The 22595-nt window shown below is 36.4% G+C and overlaps 1 protein-coding gene across 1 annotated transcript in view; it reads right to left on the bottom strand.

Annotated features, from left to right (window-relative positions):
• PHYHIPL (phytanoyl-CoA 2-hydroxylase interacting protein like) overlaps positions 1-22010 on the bottom strand; it is a 64418-nt gene extending 42408 nt beyond the window's left edge. Inside the window, exon 1 of the mRNA XM_003903925.4 lies at positions 21583-22010. Coding sequence (XP_003903974.1) covers positions 21583-21688 — 106 coding nt within the window. The 5' untranslated portion in view covers positions 21689-22010. The remainder of the gene's footprint in view (positions 1-21582) is intronic.
• Between the last annotated feature and the right edge of the window lie 585 nt (positions 22011-22595).

Below are 22595 nucleotides of genomic sequence, written 5' to 3'. Positions count from 1 at the left end.
CTTTACAATTTGGTATGTTTTTGCAGTGGCTGGTATTGGTTTTTCCTTTCCATGTTTAGTACTTCCTTCAGGAGCTCTTGTAAGGCAGGCCTGGTGGTGACAGAACCTCTCAACATTTGCTTGTCTGTAAAGGATTTTATTTCCCCTTCATGTATAAAGCTTAGTTTGGCTGGATATGAAATTCTGGGCTGAAAATTCTTTTCTTTAAGAATGTTGAATATTGGCCCCTGCTCTCTTCTGGCTTGTAGGGTTTCTGCAGAGAGATCTGCTGTTAGTCTGATGGGCTTCCCTTTGTGATTGACCCAACCTTTCTCTCTGGCTGCCTTTAACATTTTTTCCTTCATTTCAACCTTGGTGAATCTGACAATTACATGTCTTGGGGTTGTTCTCTGTATTTCCTGAATTTGAATTTTGGCTTGTCTTGCTAGGTTGGGGAAGCTCTCCTGTATAATATCCTGAAGAGTGTTTTCCAACTTGGTTCCATTCTCCCTGTCACTTTCAGGTACACCAATCAAATGTAGGTTTGGTCTTTTCACATAGTCCCATATTTCTAAAGGGTTTGTTCGTTCCTTTTCATTTTTTTTTTTCTCTAATCTTGTCTTCATGCTTTATTTCATTAACTTGATCTTTAATCTCTGATATCTTTTCTTCTGCTTGATCTATCTGGCTATTGATACTTGTGTATGCTTCATGAAGTTCTTGTGCTATATTTTTCAGATCCATCAGGTTATTCCTGTTCTTCTCTAAACTGGTTATTCTAGTTAGCAATTCCTCTAACCTTTTTTCAAGGTTCTTAGCTTCCTTGCATTGGGTTAGAACATGCTCCTTTAGCTCGAAGGAGTTTGTTATTACCCACCTCCTGAAGGCTACTTCTGTCAATTAGTCAAACTCATGCTCTGTCCAGTACTCATGCTCTGTCCAGTTTTGTTCCCTTCCTGGCGAGGTGTTGTGATCCTTTGGAGGAGAAGAGGTGTTCTGGTTTTTTGTACTTTCAGCCTTTTTGCGCTGGTTTTTCCTCATCTTCATGGATTTATCTGCCTTTGTTCTTTGATATTGGTGACCTTCAGATAAGGTTTCTGTGTGGACATCCTTTTTGTTGATGCTGACGCTATACCTGTTTGTTAGGCCCCTCTGCTGCAGGTCTGCTGAAGTTTTCTGGAGGTCCACTCCAGACCCTGTTTGCCTGGGTATTACCAGCAGAGGCTGCAGAATAGCAAAGATTGCTGCCTGTTCCTTCCTCTGGAAGCTTCATCCCAGAGGGGCACCTGCCAGATGCCAGCCAGAGCTCTCCTGTATGAGGTGTCTGTCGACCCCTGCTGGGAGGTGTCTCCCAGTCAGGAGGCATGGGGGTCGGGGACCCACTTGAGGAGGCAGTCTGTCCCTTAGCAGAGCTCAAGCACTGTGCTGGGAGATCCACTGCTCTCTTCAGAGCTGGCAGGCAGGAACGTTTAAGTCCGGAAAAGCTGCGCCCATAGCCATCCCTTCCCCAAAGTGCTCTGTCGCAGGGAGATGGGAGTTTTATCTATAAGCCTCTGACTGGGGCTGCTGCCTTTCTTTTTTTTTTTTTGAGACGGAGTCTTGCTCTGTCGCCCAGGTTGGAGTGCACTGGCGCATCTCGACATACTGCAAGCTCCGCCTCCCGGGTTCACGCCATTCTCCTGCCTCAGCCTCTTGAGTAGCTGGGACTACAGGCATCCACCACCACACCTGGCTAATTTTTTGCATTTTTAGTAGAGATGGCGTTTCACTGTGTTAGCCAGGATGGTCTTGATCTCCTGACCTCGTAATCTGCCAGCCTCAGCCTCCCAAAGTGCTGGGATTACAGGTGTGAGCCACCGAGCCTGGCCACTGCCACCTTTCTTTCAGAGATTCCCTGCCCAAAGAGGAGGAATCCAGAGAGGGAGTCTGGCTATAGTGGCTTTGCTGCACTGCGGTGGGCTCTGCCCAGTTCGAACTTCCTGGCGGCTTTGTTTACACTGTGAGGGCCCTGTGTGTTTACACTGTGGCAGAGGCACCCGAGGGAATCTCCTGGTCTGCGGGTTGCGAAGACTATGGGAAAAGTGTATTATGTGGGCCGGAGTCCACTGGTCCTCCTGGCACAGTCCTTCATGGCTTCCTTTGGCTAGGGGAGGGAGTTGCCTGACCCCTTGTGCTTCCCAGGTGAGGCAACGCCCCATCCTGCTTCGGCTCGCCCTCTGTGGGCTGCACCCACTGTCTAACCAGTCCCAATGAGATGAGCCAGGTATCTCGGTTGGAAATGCAGAAATCACCCACCTTCTGCGCTGATCTCACTGGGAGCTGCAGACTGAAGCTGTTCCTATTCTGCCATCTTGCCAGCCACCTCTGTGATATTCTTAAGTAATGTATACAGCTAAGGTACCTTACTTAAGATGTACCTTACATTAGCTATGTACCTTACCTAAGATTCTGCTTTAACTGAAAGATCTCTGTTGTGTTAGCCTATCATTCACTGAGAAAAGGGTTCTCTTGCTGTATTGTTTTTCCAAAGAAGCCCATCTTTTCCTATTTGTAATGTTAAGTACTATGTTAATGAAGCATGTCACACTTTCCATAATTTGGGGAAGTCAAAAACATGACCAGTGCAGGAGATAAACTGCACTTACAGTTAAGCACTTAAAATGTAATAACTTGCCATGAACCAATGTTGCTTTTATCCTTTTCTTGTCTCTTTGGATTTAAGTTCTTCGAAAACTACTAAAAAATAAAAAAGAAATAACAGCTTTTAGGTATGTACTTTTACAATTTTCTGTCTCCCTTATGTACAAGTACACACATTTGAATTAAATAAATGTGCTTCTAAATGTTTCTACACCTAAACACAACATGAGTTATATTCACTGAGTGTACTTGGTTTGCTGAATTTCCAGAACTAGGCAATCTTTATAATTTCCAGCTGGCCACTGTAAAAACAGAGACTCAGTTTAGGATAGGTTACACCGTTAAGAGTCAGTTTGCAGAGATCCAGAGATTAGACAGATCTTTGAAGTAGAGATGCCAATCATGAGAACTCCAAATATCAGGAAGGGAGACATAATCAAGACAGATAGAGACCTTGCAGCCTACAAATGGCAGAAGTCCCATTCAATAGAGAAAGTATGACACGGAGTATAAGTAATCTAACAAAAGGCAATGGGAAGGAGATCAAGTTATAAAGTTATCGCTTGCATCAGGGAGGCTTACCAGCAAGTTGTACAGTTCTACCCACAAGAAACCATGAAAGGCAAAATCCTGGTATTCAAAATAGAACCTTAGGCTACAGGGACTAGAATTTGAGCAAGAAAATATGGGATAGATTCATTTATAGATGAAAACACAAGGATTCAATTGCTACAGATAGATATAAGGAGCTTGATCAAAGAAGTTAAAATAAGAGTTTAATTACTAGAATCAATGTAGTAGGACAAAGTAATGCCAAGAATTACTCAGTGCTAAGGCCATAAAATCCTGACCTTAAGTTCCTTACTATATCTGTTCTCAGATGCAGAATTATTTCCAGTGACTGAAGACAGGCTAAACTTACAAGTAGTATTAAGGAATTTATATTATGAAAGCCAGAAAAATCATCAGGCTAAGACTTATGGCTTAATACTAATTCAAACCCTATTGTTGTTGCCGCCACCCCAGAAGTCAAGCTTTAAGTATGACTGCTCTTTCTGCCTGAAAAATATTAGCTGAAGTAGAATTATGAACATAGGTTACATATAAAACTCTGTAATACTCTAGCATATTGGTAACTAGCATGTTATATCATTCTTTTAACAGGGCACATGAAGATAAATACATGAGAAAAACACTCACAAATATGCTTTACATGATGAGCTCACAAAATAGGTGACTACCTTAAGAACTTTAAAGAATAAAAACAATTATTAATAATGTGAACAATTAGGAAATCTCATGGTTGGTGAAAGAAAAACATGGTTGTAATTTTTTTTTTTTTTTTTTAAAGACAAAATGCTGTGGAAAACAGATGAATCAACTACTTCCCTTTTGGTCCCATGGCCAACCCACACATAATCAATCTCACATTCATGTCACATCTCATACTCATGTCTCATGTCTCATGTCTCATGTCACATGAGAAAAAGCTGTTACAACAGGATAACATGAGTAAAACGTCTACAAGGAACTGGGTAATTTTATCTTATTTAAGTGTAACTTTTAAGTATATTCACTTGACGTTCTTTTAAAAACTTTATGAGGCCGGGCGCGGTGGCTCATGCCTGTAATCCCAGAACTTTGGGAGGCCGAGGCAGGCAGATCACCTGAGGTCAGGAGTTCGAGGCCAACCTGGCCAACATGGCAAAACCCCATTTCTACTAAAAACACAAAATTAGCCAGGCGTGGTGATAGGTGCCTGTAATACCAGCTTCTTGGGAAGCTGGGGCAGGAGAATCACTTGAACCCGGGAGGCGGAGGTTGCAGTGAGCAAAGATCAAGCCACTGCACTCCACCCTGAGCAATAAGAGTAAAACTGTCTCAAAATTAAAAAAAAAAAAAAAAACTTTATGAGATACCTTTCTACTGGCCCTGTCTAAATGAGTGCCTGGTCCTAATAAATATTTGTTGAGTGAATGATAAACATGTGAATGAATTGACATATGGAAGCATAAAAATATAAATATATAACTAAAAGCATAGTGGAGATGGCACTCCCTACCAATGTTGACAATAAGTAATATGTTAAGAAAAAAAAAAACTCAGATTAAAGCTAATGTTAAAAGGTCACACATAAAATAAAAAGGACATACACACAAAAGGGAACAAAATCAACATAAACTGAGAATCTGGTCCTTGAGTTCTCCCAGTTGACATGGGAATGAAACCAAACTAAATTTGCACTAATCCAGGACTTTGAAATTCTCCTCCTCTTTCTTTTTAAAATAATTCTAGTTTGACTGACAGGAGAAATTTAAAGCTCCCACAAAAAAGGGTTCTGCTAAAAGTCATCATACACGAACTCATTACATGATAAAACATAACTTTATGTAACTTGTAACCATTTAGACTATTTAGAATGGTTATGAACTGTCACCTCAAATTATACCATCTACCCTAATAGTAACATAGAATTTAAATGGCAGCAGTCATCAATTTTCATAATATTTTAGTGTTAACTTAAGGTCTAGTCTCCTAGCAGGTTAGAAGATTTTTAATTTAATATTTCTACATGCTGAAAACATACTTTATGCTTTGTTTTACTTATAATAGTTCTTTATATAAAGTTTTCAGGAACTTGGTTTATTGGCCTAAACCCTATATATATTCTATAAATCCTTTATATTCTGAATCTATATAAAGACTTCCCATGGAATTTGATCTTGATGTAAATTCCCGTAACAACATGTAATCCCTTAGGCTTTTTTACTCCCTTTCCAGTCAATGGAAAACAACCCTTATACGTGCATCTAAATGAGCAATTTACCATTATTTATGGACTTTTTAAAAAAAATTACACTTTAAGTTCTAGGGTACATGTGCACAACATACAGGTTTGTTACATATGTATACATGTGCCACGTTGGTGTGCTGCACTCATTAACTCGTCATTTACATTAGGTATTTCTCCTAATGCGATCCCTCCCCACTCCCTCCACCTCACGACAGGCACTGGTGTGTGATGTTCTCCACCCTGTGTCCATGTGTTCTCATTGTTCAATTCCCACCTACGAGTGAGAACATGCAGTGTTTGGTTTTCTGTCCTTGCGATAGTTTGCTCAGAATGATGGTTTCCAGCTTCATTCATGTTCCTACAAAGGACACGAACTCATCCTTTGTTATGGATTCTATGGTGTATATGTGCCACATTTTCTTAATCCAATCTATCATTGATGGATATTTGGGTTGGTTCCGAGTCTTGCTATTGTGAATAGTGCTGCAATAAACATACGTGTGCATGTATCTTTATAGTAGCATGATTTATAATCCTTTGGGTATATATCCAGTAATAGGATGGCTGGGTCAAATGGTATTTCTAGTTTCAGATCCTTGAGGAATTGCCACACTGTCTTCCACAATGGCTGAACTAGTTTACAGTCCCACCAACAGTGTAAAAGTGTTCCTATTTCTCTACATCCTCTCCAGCACCTGTTGTTTCCTGACTTTTTAATGATCACCATTCTAACTAGTGTGAGATGGTATCTTGTTGTGGTTTTGATTTGCATTTCTCTGATGGCCAGTGATGACGAACATTTTTTAATGTGTCTGTTGGCTGCATAAATGCCTTTTTTGAGAAGTGTCTGTTCATATCCTTTGCCCACTTTTTGATGGGGTTGTTTTGATTTTTTTTCTTGTAAATTTGTTTAAGTTCTTTGTAGATTCTGGATATTAGCCCTTTGTCGTCAGATAGGTAGATTGCAATCTATGGCCTTTTTAGTAATCACTATACTCTGCAGAAGTTATGGGTGCTGCAGTTTACAACCTTGTAAATTATTATGTCTACATAGTAGGTTTTAATCCCTAAGTAAAAAATGTATTAATAAAACAGTTTGAAAAATCACGTCTAAGGTACTTACTGATTTTATTTTGCAGAATGATATTAGTTAAGAGCATGAGCTTCAGAAATAGACAAACTGGTTCAAATCCTGACTCTGCTGTTTGATAGCTACATGAAATTAGACAGGTTATTTTACCTCAATAATCCTACATGTTCACAACTGAAAATCGGAAAGTTTGAATTAAATGGTTTTGAAGGCACTTCCTAGGCCTAACATTCTGTTTCCTTAACTCTGGTTATAAAATGTAATATTATTTAAGCACTCGAAGCTGTATAAGCACACCAAAATGGTATGAAAGTGGTATCATTCAGAATAAGGAAGCACAGACATACACGTCTAAATTACCCAAGTCATTTAGCAAAAGTTATTTGAAGTTTAATTATCTGAACAATAATTGTTGAAATTCTCCTCTTACTCATTCATGTGAAGACAATGTTACTCTAATGCTTCAAATCTTTCCTTGGCTAATCATGTAAAAAAGTTGACATGGAATAACGTTTTATATTTTTAAATTTTATTAATTTTTTTTCATTTTAGATTCTGGGGTACACGTGTTTGTTACATGCATAACGATGGGGGATGGGCTTCTAGTGTATCCTATTACTGAAATATTAGACATTGTACCTGGTGGGTAATTTTTCAACCACCACTCCATCGGGATAATATTTTAAATTAGTCCTTCAAGACCTGGCATATTTTCGTCTCTAATCTAATCTCATCTAACTCTCAATCTCACCCTAACCCCAGTCACTACTAAGCCTTCGTTGGAGTGATTCCTTATACCTGGTCTACTACTGCCTATGTAATCTTTCACTCACTATTTCTACTACTATCTCCTGATAGCTCATCTATTTTCCCAACTTTTCCCTCCTAACTTCTATTTATCCTTCAAATTCTTTTGCTTTACTCTCATGACCCCTATCTCCACCACAAGTCAGTTAGGAGAACTTCCTATGTATTTCTCTGATAGATGAATTAAAAATAAATGATAAACCTCTAATCTTCAAGTAAGGTTTCAAATATATTTATAACTTTAAAAATATCAAGGCCCATATTCACCTTTAATATTTTAATTCATAATTATGATAAATCATTAGCAAGCATTTTAGTGTAATTCCAAATTTCATTATTCAATGGCTGAAACTAGAATTAGGAAGGATTCATTACATTCTGATTCCTCAAAATCATCATACCATAGTAGGATTGGTCCAAGAAGTGACAGCACCTAACTGTCACTGAGAAAGCAAATATTAAAAATATTACATCACTACACTTTTCTTTCTCAGGGGTCATTTTTTACTTAAAAATAATGTTTTTGACATTTCACAAGAATTCTGTATGCTCAAAGAAAATATAAAGAAACATTGACAGAAATGCTGGGCAACAAGCTTTCTACACTCACAGGTAAATGCCAGAAATTCAGCTGTCTAGGGTGCTATTAAAATTGTCCTATTTAGCTACCTTTGACATGGCCTATAAATAGGTGAAGTTAAAAATGCTGGATCTTTGAATTTCCAATGTTTAGTATATACTTCCTCTCATAAAAATTTCAGAGATAACTTAAGAAACCATTGTTTAAGACAAATTAGTTGGTATCACATTTCACTGCCATTCTGCCTTTCTGTCAAATTCTTCTGAATTTGACAACAATGAAGAACACTGAAAAACTAACAGAGAACACTACTGCGGGGAAAATAATTATTCCCTGATTAATGTGTTTTCTAAGTTTAGATATCATATTTCAGATTTTCTTAAAATATGGCACATCAGCATTTCACAGTGCAATGAAAATAAGTAAACACACACACATTATCTGCAGTAAATAGCACTATGCATGCACTCAGGGAAATATATTTAACATTTGCATTAAAATATTATAATATAGTGAAACTAGGTGGTGTTTCTATGTTATAAAATTAAAATAGAAAAGTATTAACACTGTAAGAAAAGAAATTGGAAAACATTCTTGAAACTATTATGAGGGTAGCGAAGGAAAACATTCAATGGTGGATCCATATGAAGCTCTCAGAAATATAAATATCATAGAAATACAAAAAAGTTAGCTGGTCATGGTGGTGCACGCCTGTAATTCCAGCTACTCAGGAGGCTGAGACAGGAGAATTGCTTGAACTTGGGAGGCAGAGATTGCAGTGAGCCGAGATTGCACCACCGCACGCCAGCCTGGGCAACACTGCACAACTTTGTCTCAAAAACAACAACAAAAAAATTATATAGGCAAACAAATGCTTCTATAATACATAGTGCCAAACAAAAGTTCTAGAAGAAGTAGCTAAATTGTATTTGGAATTTGGAATGTTTATCATTATTTTAAGCTTAATTTCAATTCTATAAATTTTATCATTAGAATGTAAATATGTAAAGCTTTTAGCAAAGCAAGTAGTATAAACAGCAAATTCCAGAACCACTGCTTTTTTAGTTTTTAGGGCTTCCTTTTTTAATCACCAAAAATAACAGCCAAAAAAGCTGTATCAAGCTATCAAGCACCATAGAAATTAATATTGGATATACTGGATTACACCAGAAGAAAATATATAAAAATAGGCTCAAATATTCAGTCTTAGCACAGCTTGAAAATGTTATACAAAAACTAAAAAGCCATATTTATTAAAATGGAAGGTGTATCTACGTTTCAACAAAAAGACTGCAAAAAAAAATAACTTTCTAAAAAAAAACTATGTCTTATTGTAACCTAGCACTCAACAAATACCTTAGTAAACATTAAAATTAGTAGGTTCAAGGTCAAAAAGAAAATCTTGGACATATATGTTCAAATTGAAAGCCTTAGACACAGATTTGGTGAAGATTTTAATTTTTCTTTAGGCTTCACTGTCACTATTTTTCTGCTAATTTGAGTTCCAACAGTTCAGTGATTTTATGCACTGTATTTATTTTATGCAACACAGATTATGTTGCTTAAGGGGGAAAAATTAATCTAGTGTATTTCTACAGTAAGCACAGATAATCATACACTTAGTTCTCTTGTCAGTCAAAATAGGGGGGAGAAATCTATCAAGCACAGAGCTTAGGTTAATTGTATTTCTTCCATGTTAACTGCCCCAAATAACCACAACCCACCAAATATAATTATATCTAAAGTAATTAATTTTCAAATGATCCTTTCAGATATCACACACACACACAAAAGGCACAAGCATTCTAATTTACTCTAATGAGCAGTTCAACAACCTGACATGGGTCTCAAAGACTGACTAGAAGATGAAGGAGGAACACTTGATAAAGAAGAAATATGACAAGAGAAAATAGCCTAGAGAATACTACCAAATTTTCATCTTTATTCTCAAACTCTCTCCCTACAAGACACAGATAAATATTTCTAACAGCTTTCTGAAAATTTCCATCTAGATATTCCATAGATATTGAAATCTAACTTGTCCAGAAAGGACTGTAATAGTTTGTCTTCAAACCTACTCTTTAATATTCCCCCCAGTTAACAATTCCTATTTTATTTGCTGGTAAAAAATGTACCCCATCTCCCAATCTAGCAAATTTAGTCATCCTCAACAACTCCTTTTTCATACGCCACACTTCCAGTTTGATCACAAAGTTAACAGATTTTTTGTCGCAGAAATGTTGGTTAATTCCACCCCTAATTTTTATCTATCTTGTCTTAAAAATCGTACTTATTATCTATAATTGCCATTTAGGTATTTACAGTCTCTGAGTTCAATATCCCAGTTCATTCATCCAATGGATGCCAGAACACTGTATCTAAACAACAAATATCTAATATCTCTTCTCCACCTAAGAACTTCTTTGGCCATGCTACCGAAAGCATTGCTTCTCTAAGCCTGGACCCTGGATCACCAACACCAACATCCCCTAGAAATCTGTTAGAAATGCAAATTCTTGGGCTCCACCCAGATCTAAGGAATCAGAAACTCAGGGGATAGGTCCCAGCAATCTGTTTTAGTAAGCTGTTTAGGTGATACATTTTGAGAACCACTGACCAATGACTTAAATATTTTTTAATGAAGAGGTGACTGAGAAGTGTATCAAAAATTATCATTTAACTTCCTTTTTAATTATTTAAAAACTATTTTTTTAACTGTAATATAAATGGCAAACATTAAATTGTCCTCTATTATGTTATTTTGGGTAAACATTAAAAGAAGACTTTGCCTGCTACCTCAGTGCACAAAATGGCACCATGTGCTAATAAAAGGTGTAGCTCTGTTTCATGTGTGTTTGTTTAAATTCAAGCCAGCAAGTATATGCTCAAGTAAAGTTTTACAAAGACATTATGTACTTGAATGCAGAGTTCAATTAGTTGCAGGTAAGGCTCTGGTTCAACTGTTTGGCCCTTCCTCTCTTAAACAGATTAAGAGTTTACTATGAAATTTGCATATTTCTTCTCTAATTGTATTTGTGATAAAGTTAATCTCGTTTGGGATATAAAGTTATACTTTTTCCAGTATAGGAAATGAAACAATTATCTCTAAAACTAGAAATGAAACTGGCTGAAAACAGGAAATAACAGACAAATTTAAAATGGATATATTGTTACTTATTTGACTCAAGATATATTAAGTCTTACTATTAATTATTACCTTTTGAGTTTTCAACACATATTGACCATAGTGGCAACTATGTTCAAAATGAGATAAATATGCTGGAAGCTCTCAGGAATACTCACTCAAGGCTAAAATATAATGATAGTCATCTATCATTAAGACTTACATTGTAGTGATAAAAACTGACAAATTTTCATTGATTTTTTATAACAAAGTTTGGCAAAATAGTGATATGGCTGCTGACAAGTTCCATAATTTTGCAGTAAAATATACAGTGACTGAAGTTACTGCAAATCTAATGATTAAAATGTAATCAGAATAAAGTTATCACCTATGAACAAAAGCATACACAATTAGAGAAAACCTTATCAAATCTTGCATTATTGATACTGCAACAAATGTTAAATGAGTGAGCTGTTGTCAAAAAACTGAAACAAAATATTGGTACATATCTGAAAATGTAATACAAAAAATATTCATCACATATATCTAGTTAATTAAATTGTTGAGATTAGGTAAGATCTTTCCAATTTAACTCAATGAGAATATACATGGGTCAAATCTCTACATTTGCTTTTGCACAAGTTTTTTAACTAGGTAACAGAAATCGTAATACAATACACAATGGAGAAGAAAATGTTAATGTCTAAATCAATTTTTAACACACCATTAACTAAACTGTCAGAAATGTTAAGACAACTATATTGAGGCAAATAGATAACATAAAAAATCGCAGGAATGGTAGCTCCTATAAAAGTTGTTGCCAGATTTCATCAAGTAGTAACTATACACTAATAAGGATTAGATATTTAGATATTTAAAAATAGTTTTGGATAATCACATTTAAACTATCCTTTACATTGAAGTTGTTGGGAATTTTTTTCTGAGCTAATTGTAAGGTTAAGAACAGAAAATTTCAAAGTTCATTTTTCATACCAAACTTAGCTGAGTGCCCTGAATCAAGGTATAAATATTCTTCGAAAAACAAGAAACACTTTCTAAATGTAATTTTTAAAAACTCTGAGAAGTATCTTTCAAATATAAGTAACTAGGGAAAACCAATTTGGTTATCTAGCTCTTTAAAAAGCTAAAGAAATTCAATTTGACACTACAGTCACAATATTGCCAAGCTTATAATGCAAATAAGTTTTCAGAAATGAAATTGATTCTTACAGTTAAGACTCATCATGCAAGGAAAACAAATCAACTGCTCTGAAATTTTAACAGAATCAGCAGAAAAGTATGAGTTTTAAAAATGTTATCAATAAATATCTCAGAATGATACAAGATTTTATCATCAAACAATGAAAAAATGAAATGACTGATGAATCGATTCTGTCACTTACCCTCAAATGAAACATTTATTCTTTCATTATTCAACTTTGACAAAAATCTTAATATTTCTCTTTTTGGTCTGGATCAGTTTATTTGAAGAATATCCTGAGAAGGCCAAATGACTTAAAAACATTACAATTTGCCACTACTTATTTGTATGAACCAGAATTTTCTACATATAATGCAATAAAAATAAGATACAGAAATATAGTGGATGCTGAAGCTGATATAAAACAGTAACTTTCAAGCATAGCTGCTAATTTAAATTCCCACTATACCACTGATTGACTTTATTTGAAAAATGCTGTAAGTATAAAATTATAGGACAGTTATACAATAAAATGCTACTTTTATTTGTTGAACAACGTTATATTATAAAACAAACATTCTTCACAAATTAGGAAGTTTGAAATCTAAGATAATAAATCAAAAATTCTAATCAAGGCATAACCTAGCTAGCCGTAACTAGCTTTCAGCTTAATTTTCCACCAGGCACACTTCTTTCCTCCAGCAATATCAAATGCTATGCATTCCCAGAATACATGATTTTAAGCCTTTGTGTATTCTCTTATCTCAGCCAGAAATGCCCCTCTCCTAATTCTTCTTCTGGCAAATTTTTATTTTACTTTTAACCCTCAATAAAATGTTGCTCCTTAGACTCAAGATAGGATTAACCACTTTCTCTTCTATACTCCGTTACAGTATTTATCAAATATTATTATAATTATCTACTTAAACATATTGATTCTCAAAATAAATTGTCTTCCTAAATCTTTGGAACCCAGAATCCAAGTTATATCCATTTCTCTGTTCTTTTTTCCTGTTCTTAATTCAGAACCTAAAGTTGGAATGCATATAAAAATAAATCATAAAAATAGTAAGTAGAAAAACAAAAGAAAACAAAGTAGACTCTTAACTGGCTAAGGGAAGTTCCTATAAATTAGTCATTGAACAAAAATAGAATGGCACAGTCCTCTAGCTCATGCTACTTAAAAACGTGGTCTATTCACAAGCAGTAGTCTACAAACTATCAATCTGTGATGAAATTAAATATAAAAATTAGGATTAAGCATTTAGAAACTTTTAAAGGAATTTAACAGTGAATGTTACTTCTGTTGAATTCATTTGTTATCATTTTAATTTCATTTTTCTAGAAATCATTTTTAAATATTCTCAATAAGTTTCACACTGTAACAGATTGGAAATTAAAAAAAGAAAAATAAAAGGGTCCTTTATAGACAGCTTGAGATAGACTATGGAAGACAGAAAGATGAGTATGATCTTGACTCTTTTTAAAAAAGAGTTTGGTTTCAAAGGAAGAATATGATATTTACATAAATCTTTGTAACATGTATCAATATAATTATACATATTTCTCAAAGTTCACACTATCTTTGACACTTTTAAAAACACATCTATTGATAGAATTATAAGTGTATATGGAAACACATGTGCATATATAGCATTTCTTTCTAAACTTATTTATATGAAGGCTAGATTTCAAGTTAAAACTACGGCCTGTTTCTGTCACTGCTTATCAGACACAATGGTATAGGGGGCCATCCATCTTTGACTGACTCCATACAGAACTAACTTACTCCCTGATAACATTATTCAACTCTCTACATCCCTCTGCCTGACTCACCTAATCACAAAACCCTGGAAACATATAAAAGCAAGATGAGTACACAGTTTTTTTTCCCCCCAAAACTCTCTTTGCAGTATTTTTATTCCTATCAAGAGAGATTAACTTACGTTCTCAATCTTTTGCACTAAGTGTTGGCAAACTTTTTCTATAAAGGGCTAGACAGTAAGCATTTTAGGATTTGTGGGCTATGTGGTCTGTTATAGCTATTCAACCCTGTTGTTGTAGCAAGAAAGTAGCCATAGACAGTATGTAAACAAATGAATATGGCTGTATTCCAAAAAAATTTTACTTACAAAAACAGGTAGCAGGCTTATGGATTTTGCCCAGGGACCATAACATGCACGCCCCTGTTCTACATCACAGATATAACTCTAAAATGCAGCCATTAAGGACCTACTGGACCTATTGCACAGTAGATGATCAAAAGTTACATAATTCTTGTTGACATTTATCATCAGCTTTTAAAGTGTTAAAGACTGAGAGATTCACCAATATTCAAATTCATGGAAGATGAGACACTATTTCTCAAAAAAATCAGAGTATACTGAAAAATCTTTTATGCCTTGTCTTTATTGGCACGTGTCTAAGGAAACTATAAGCCTTTCATACTATTATTAGATAGCAACATTCCCACAGGCTATAGAAAACAAAAATACAGATCTATTTACACTAGTTGCCACAATCACTACAACAAATGATGTATATGCAAAATCCCCAAGGAGCAGCCCCTTTTAAATGAGCCACAAGATGGCTCAAATAGTCATAATATAACAAACAAAACTAACGACAATTCCAAGTATGATGTTCTTGGTTCAACTCACATCTGTTGAGCATCTTCAAAATATAGGGCACTTATTTACATTTGTAACAAACCTGGTTGTAGATTTATTTCATCTTTGTTGTTTAAAGTTGGATGTGACCACCCCTTTCCCTCAAAGGATGAGATACAAAGCACATTAAAGGTCACTGTAAAACTGAAGTTAAATCCTAACCTTTCCCTTTTCACTTAATTTCCACTCTCCCTAGTGGAATATGTTTCTATGAGCAATGCTCGCCATTCTAGAACTCTTTTCCCCAGAATACAAGAATTGCTGACCTTTTAAATTTCTAAGGGTTCTCTTAATGTTAGATTTGAAACATCTTCATATAACTCAAAAATTCTTTTTGCTTTATACTAATGTCTCAAAAATGTCTCCTAAGATTCAACAATATTTTTATGGAGATAGCTCAAAAATAACTATTTCACAATCCTCTCTAAACTATTAAGTGGTTAGTTTTGTATAATACTGATTCTCACAGTATTATCATCAGACCTTGTATGGCTTTTGAGGAGTGAGAATAAAGAAAATAAAAAGAGCCTTAAAAGAATATCAGTGGGTATTCTCATGGGGAAACACACTGAAACAACAATGACAAAGCAGTATACAATATTATTCTGGTAAAACAATATCTATGAGAGAGATATGCCCCTAGAAAAGTACTTAGGACATATTTGGATATTCACTGGCTCCTAAAATCTGAGATGTAAAAAATTAATGTCATCAGAATGTTTAAATATTATTTTCTTTCTCTTTTTTTCCTTTCCTGTCAATGATTCTTCATATTTCCCAGACTTAAAATCCTGAAGTTATTCCTGATTACTTTCCATGTTGCCTGAAATTTCAATCAATCGTGAATTCCTTATGATTCTTTTTTGGTTTCTTACATACCATTTCCAGTCACTACCCTTAACATATACAGAATATGCTGAAGCTTTCTACCTATTTTTTTCTGCTCAGACTGTCCTATTCTTCTATACATTTAAGTATTCTCCAAACACTGATCTTACTTCTCAAATGTATGTATATAAAATATAGTCTGCTCAAAGGACAGTTTAACTACTGTCTCAGCACTTTGGAAGGCCGAGGCGGACAGATCACGAGGTCAGGAGTTCAAGACCAGCCTGGCCAATATGATGAAACCCCATCTCTACTAAAAACACAAAAATTAGCCAGGCGTGGTGGCAGGTGTCTGTAATCCTAGCTACTTGGGAGGCTGAGGCAGGAGAGTCGCTTGAAACTGGAAGGCAGAGGTTGCAGTGAGCTGAGATTGCATCACTGCATTTCAGAAAGAGTGAAACTCCATCTCAATAATAATAATAATGATAATAATGAAATATTTTAAAGTTTAAAAAGGAGGTATAAGTTTTATAGTAAAAATAGGATTTAAATAATTAATAAAGGATAATAAAGGATAAAAAGATTCACATACAGAAATATAACAGAAATAGAAAATAAATCCAAGAAAGAGGCACATTCTACAAGGGAAAACTTATATTATGCATCTACTAAAGAAAGGCAGAGAAGGAAAACCAGAAAGTAGAAGGATTTATGTTTGCTCCAATGAGTGACATAGCTGTTGTTATTATTGAGGCCCAGGATGAAATATAAAAGTCATCAGGAAAGTATACTCACATAAGTTAGAGGAAAAATCAAGATTGGGCCCAAATGAGGAAGAAATATCAGCGGAGATAAAACCAAGTAATTTGAATGCTGTCTAAATAGTGTTCTATAGAGAGTGAATTTCTGACCCAGGCCTACCTAGGCAACAAAGTTGCCAGTGTTAACCTTACAACACATCAGTGATTCTACCACTGGAGGGAGTCTGGTCACATATCCTTTGATGTAACTTTCACTCTAGTAACTTTCTGGTCTTCCCTGGGAATGAATTAGAACCCTACCAAGAATATGAATTGGTTTAACACAATCTGATGGGTTTCAAATTTTTTATTTCTTTCAGTTTTTATTTTATTTTTATTTTGTTTCATACTCACTAATATCTCTATAGTCATATTTGGGTCAAAGAAATTAATCTACACGCTACATGTCCTAGTATATATCTATCCTTGGAAAAAGTTAACAAAGAAAAACATTGTAAATTAAGAACAGAGAAGGGCTCTAAGGAAAATACCTAAACAAAGCAACCATCAAGGTTACAAGGCACATGAAAAATAGCGAACAGCAGATTTGAACTAGAAACTAAAAACAATTTTTAGGGCTAAGGTGATAAAGATATTACTGATAGGATGCTGAAGAGAAGTAAAAGATAAGAGTACTGTAACTGTGATTTCAAAATTTACTAGTCTTTAAAATTCAGAATTTACAGATTCTAGTAATTACTCATTAAGTTGAAGTGATTTCCTAACTAAATAACATGTAACTGAAATTAAGAAAAACAACAAGGACCTAGACACTGGCAAAAAAAGAAATTTTAAAAAGCAGTGGTTCAATTCAAGAAGTTATGTGGACAACATTCCATTCACAATAATAATTATTACTCTCTATTTTGTGTTAATATCAAGACTGGTAAATTCTATGAAAGTAATACTTTATTTACTTATTTAAACGATCTTACAGAATTGGTATTATTATACCCACTTTACATAAGAAAGCTTGAGGCTAAAACAAGTTAAGTAATTTAAGGTTACACGGCATTCAAGAGCCAATATTCTAACAAGGGTGGTCTGATCTAAAATGGTATTATCACTATGCTATACTGCATGTCACTGAGACTGAGTAATGACCACCTTACATTCTTGTAATAAAGACTATTAAAGGTAACAGTTACGGGTACTCCTCTTAGATGTCTGCTTCAGAAAATGTCATTAAGGATTATCTAATATCACCGTGCTACTAAGCATTTGTTACTTTTATTTCCAAAGTTAAAATTTGTTTAATTTACATGCCAATAACATAAATGAGGTCTTAACTGACTCACAATTTAAATAAAGTTGATAAACTCAACATTCAAAGAAATTTATCTTTTTAAATATGTAAAAGAAATAAAATATTTTTTTTTCCTCCATTTTTTCCACATAAGTATTGTTAGAGACAAAGACAAGGAAATCTGTCAGCTTCTGTGTAATTTCTTTCCAACGTGTTTCCTTGTTGACTACATCATAAACCCTGTGGTTTATATCATATCTGGGCAGTCATAAAGTGCCCTACTCATAGAAATAATATTTGTTAAAGCTACAAGCCTCAAGGGTAGATTTAAATGTTTTAAAACAAATTAATTATGTATTATCTTCCTTACTATAACAAAGCTGGAGGGAGCTTAGATACATGTAAGGCAACATGTAGATAAATCTTTCCTGTTTAACAAGGAAGAAAAAGCATATACATATATATATATATATAAAATATACATTATATGTGTGTGTATATATATGATTAAAAGATGAAAAGCACAAGTAATATAAAATTCTGTGTGGGGGTGGGAGCTGTTTTGTCTCGTCACAGGTCAGTGAAGGTCTGAAGTACCTATCAAACTGTAAATGGGCTCCCATATTATTAATGTTTCCAAGCAAGAAATTTTCTCTTTCATTTTATTTGAAAAGTCATAATAAAAGTACATCATGTATGCAATTTGAGTATACTTCAGCACAGCAGAGATGGAGAAACAAAAATACTCTTCTACTTGCAATAGGAATAGAAACCTCTAGATTTACAGTATATTTTCAGAGTAACGCTCAGGCAAGGACCAGGTGCTGGCAAACAAAGTACACATGCCTAGGAAAGACTATCCATGAGGTAGTGTGTGTGCGTGTGTGTGTGTGTGTGTGTGTGTGTAACTGTCTTGCTTAACTGAAAAGCCAATTATATGACCATGTGGACTCTAACCCATATTCTTCAGAAACTATTAAATATTTTTAGAAACTATGAAAAAAAATTGAATTATTATTGATAATGTAATCATCAATTCATAGGAAAATAGGCAAGTAACAGACAAAAACAAAACAAAAAAAAAACCCAACGAAACATGAGAGAGATACACAGTTATGTTCACCAGCAGGCATAACTCTTGGTTGATATAGTATGAAAATATTATAAAATTAAAAACATCTCTGATTGGAGAAGGTAAAAGAAAATTTACATTTAACAATCATACTATGCTTTCCCCTATTCTATTTTATTCCACTTCCAGGGAATTAATGTTTCTCTCATTTTCTTTCATCACCAAATTAACAGTAGATTCAAATAAAGTGAGAAAAGAGCAAACAAAACAAATGTATTCTATCATAAATTATGAAATATGGCTCTTATTAGGTACTTAAACACATAAATAGCTCTTCTGTCCCATATTCTGCCACATCCTTTTCTATGTTACATATTTATAGAAGTAAAATAATGAGACTTGAGAGGAAAGAAAGTGAAAGGAGGGAAGCAAAGGGAGTAGAAAGCATCAGCTGAAAATTTCTCAATGTAAAATGATGCTAAATAATGTCTGTTTGACAAATTTAATGCAACATTTCATACGTTGTTCTATTAAAAACAAACAACATTATTCCCCCTAAATTATTCATATGAAGCCAAGTTAGTATTTTTGGAATTGACATGTAAGATAGGATAACAAAATAAGTTAAGCATTTAACAACATCTCTAAACAAAGTATTTCCAAATTGTATACATCTTCTAGTAGAAGAGTTAGCTCTTTGTATTTGTTGGTATATGCTATTTTATAAAATAAAACCCTAGTTAATTAGTCTACGTTAAATTACTTGGAAGTCTGCAAATAGTAATTTTCATAGATGTTGCTTAGTGCCAGCACCCTCCCCAAAATTAAATGTTACATAATTTGTTCATTTTGCGGGATTCCTAATTTGAAAAGAAACAACTATAAAATAATATCAGAATAAAATAGCTACTCCTCTAGGGGATCACAATAAACACAGCATTAATTTTTGCACTCTGTTAACTCTGTGAACTTCATAAAAAAGTTTAAATTTTCCCTAATATCTTTGAAACACGTGGTAAATGCAGTTTTAAGTATTGAAATTACTGGGTTCTGAAAAGCAACAATGAATGCCTAGTTCCAATGAGTACAAGAATGAGCTTTTGCTATATCATTGCAATAAATAAAAATGAAGTCTACTTTTATTATTCTTGTGTTTCCCTCAAACCAATCTAAGAAAATAAAAATATTTACAACTTGCAATGGTTAATTACAAAAAGTCATTTAATAAAAGTATAAACTAAAATCCAAATTACTTCCTATGTGTTATTAAAAATAATCTTTATAGTCTATAATCATGCAAGCTTACATATGGAATACCAAAATGATAAATTTTTTTAGATACCATAAATACGTGCACTTACTACCACGGTGACCAAAATAGTCTAAGAATAAAGGAAATACAAGCTGCCTTTGCAAGTGTATTTATTTATTCATATACTACACCTGTTTCAGAAATTAAAGTGGTTTTGGTTTCAAAAAGTTTGAATTCTGGTTTCAAAATTATTAAATATAAACTTATATTAATAAATATAAAATTTATTAATAAACAAATTCGGTGCTCAGTGCTCGCTTGATATAAACGTGCTGAATAGCAATGACCAACCAAGTGATTACCATTTAAATGACTTTGGAAACAAGACCTCTGCTCCCTATTTGGATTACGCTGATAAATTTTATGACCTTACTGTGAGCGTATTAGCATCTGTACATAACTTTGGTTAAATAAATGTTTTACAATCATTACCTTCATATACAGTTAAACATTAATTTCATTTATAGTCAAAAGTATTCGGGGCCCTCTTGACAACATGTGCACTGTGTTTCCTTTGTCAGATGTAGAATTTTACAGTCATTCGGCCAATCAATTACTAATCAGACGATTTCTTTACAAATGAAGTTTTGTTCCACATTACTGAAATAGCAGACTCTAACTAGTCCAACTAACCCAGAAGCGCTGTAACTAACCCCACTGCACACAGCACTAGCTTATGTCTTCAACGCTCAGACCTGTATTCAATCAATTTCCTTCTACAGGAGCCTGTCAACTTCAACAACAGAATAAACGATATAATATCAACACGCAATGGTACGTACTCGCAACATAGTCTGAATCACAGCACATATATTAGGCCAATATTTTCGACAGTCTGACTCAGAGCCCAAGAACCACGAAGATTGTGTCTGTCCTTGGTGCTGAAATGCACCGTTTTTCTGCGCCCTCACTGAAAAACTGTCATCCTAATCCCAATCCAAGAGTCTAAAAAGACTTGTTAATGTGAGGAGTCTGACGATGGGAGGTTTAAAAAAGAAAATGATAAGTTTCTGGAAGAGAATGCTAACTAGTGTGTGTGTGCTGGGGGAAGGGGGTTGCTAGAAACATCCCGAGGGCATTTCCCCTTCAGTGCCCGGCGACCCAGGAAATTCGGACTGCGGCAAAGATCGGAAACGCCTCGTCGGGGCAGGAGCCGCGAGCGGGAACATCGCCCTCGTCCGGGCCAGGCGGGCGAAGCGGCGAAGGGCGCCACGGTTGTGGACGGCGACTTTCCGCGCCAAGGCGCGAGCCCCGGGGTCCTTTTGTTTCTGGGGTGAGGGGAGGGCTGTGGGCGGAGGGTAGCCCATATCTGCATTTATTTGCACAGAAGGGACAACAAAAGACCCTGCCGCCCTGGAGAGCGGCGTCGGCGGAGCCAGAGTGGCCCCGGCGCCTCGGCGCGGACTCGGTCCCTTTGCTCGCGGTCCCGGCCGCTCTTACCGTCCCGGTCGCACAGCTGAATGGCCTCCAGGCTGAGGTTTTTGATCACCTCCTCACAGGGGCTGGTGGGGCTGTTGAGGGCATGATCCAGGCGCGGAACCTCCATTTTTCCAACCCCCTTCTGAAGCCCGCCTGCTTCGTATCCAGGCTCTCTCTGCCGGCCGGGTGGGCAAGAAGGGCGGGAAAGGGAGGGGGAGTGGCAGAGGGAGGGAAGGAGGTCTGGGACGCGGTGATGCGGCGCCGAGGCTGAGGCGCCGGGCTGGAGAGCCGCCGCGAAGGCGACGGCTGTGGCAGAAGATCCGGGGAGTGTGCGGCTCTGAGAGACCAAGCAGGACCTGGCGCGAGGACTGGAGGCGCGCGCTCCCGGCGGGGAGGGGACGCAGCGCGCGGGGAACGTGAGGGAGAGGGCACGACGCGCGCACGCGCGAGGGAGAACGCGCCCACCTGCTGGCGCGCGACGGCCCCTCCCCCGCCCTTCTGCGCGCACGCGCCCCCACCTGCCCTCGAGCCACCAGCAAGGCAACCTCGCTCGTGAGGCGTCGGGCGACCAAGCGCGCGGGAACGGTGGACGCTGTACGCCGCGCGGCTGCCTTTCCCTCTCTCCTAGTTATAGCCATTTGGCGTCTTCTGTCTGCTCTTGGTGCGTGGCGAAGCCCGAGTTGGCTCTGAGGCGTCCGCACGGGGAGGCGAGGGCGAGCATATTGCTTGTTTATGAAGAATTGGAAAAATAAGGGCCCGGACTCTTCGGACTCTCTGTACGGTATTGGGGTGTGGGAGCCACCTCGTCCCCTGAAGGTCCCAGGATACTCGCTGCCCGAAACCTGCGGGCTCGGCCGGACATTCCTCGAAAACAGCTGCGTCTGTGTGAGAAATGAGCGGATTACCTGAGGCGTGGGGGGGTTTAAAGACAGCATTTTGCTGGTCCCCGACCCTGAGCGGGGCAAACGTGGAACTCCTTATTGCCAGAAAGGTGAGGGAATGAGGAGATGCCGCAAGCCTGCTGAAAAGGCGGC

Source organism: Papio anubis, chromosome 11 (assembly GCF_008728515.1).
Source record: "Papio anubis isolate 15944 chromosome 11, Panubis1.0, whole genome shotgun sequence".
Lineage (NCBI taxonomy): Eukaryota > Metazoa > Chordata > Mammalia > Primates > Cercopithecidae > Papio > Papio anubis.
Note: the sequence above shows the minus strand (reverse complement) of the source record. Positions and strands in the feature narration are given on the sequence as shown.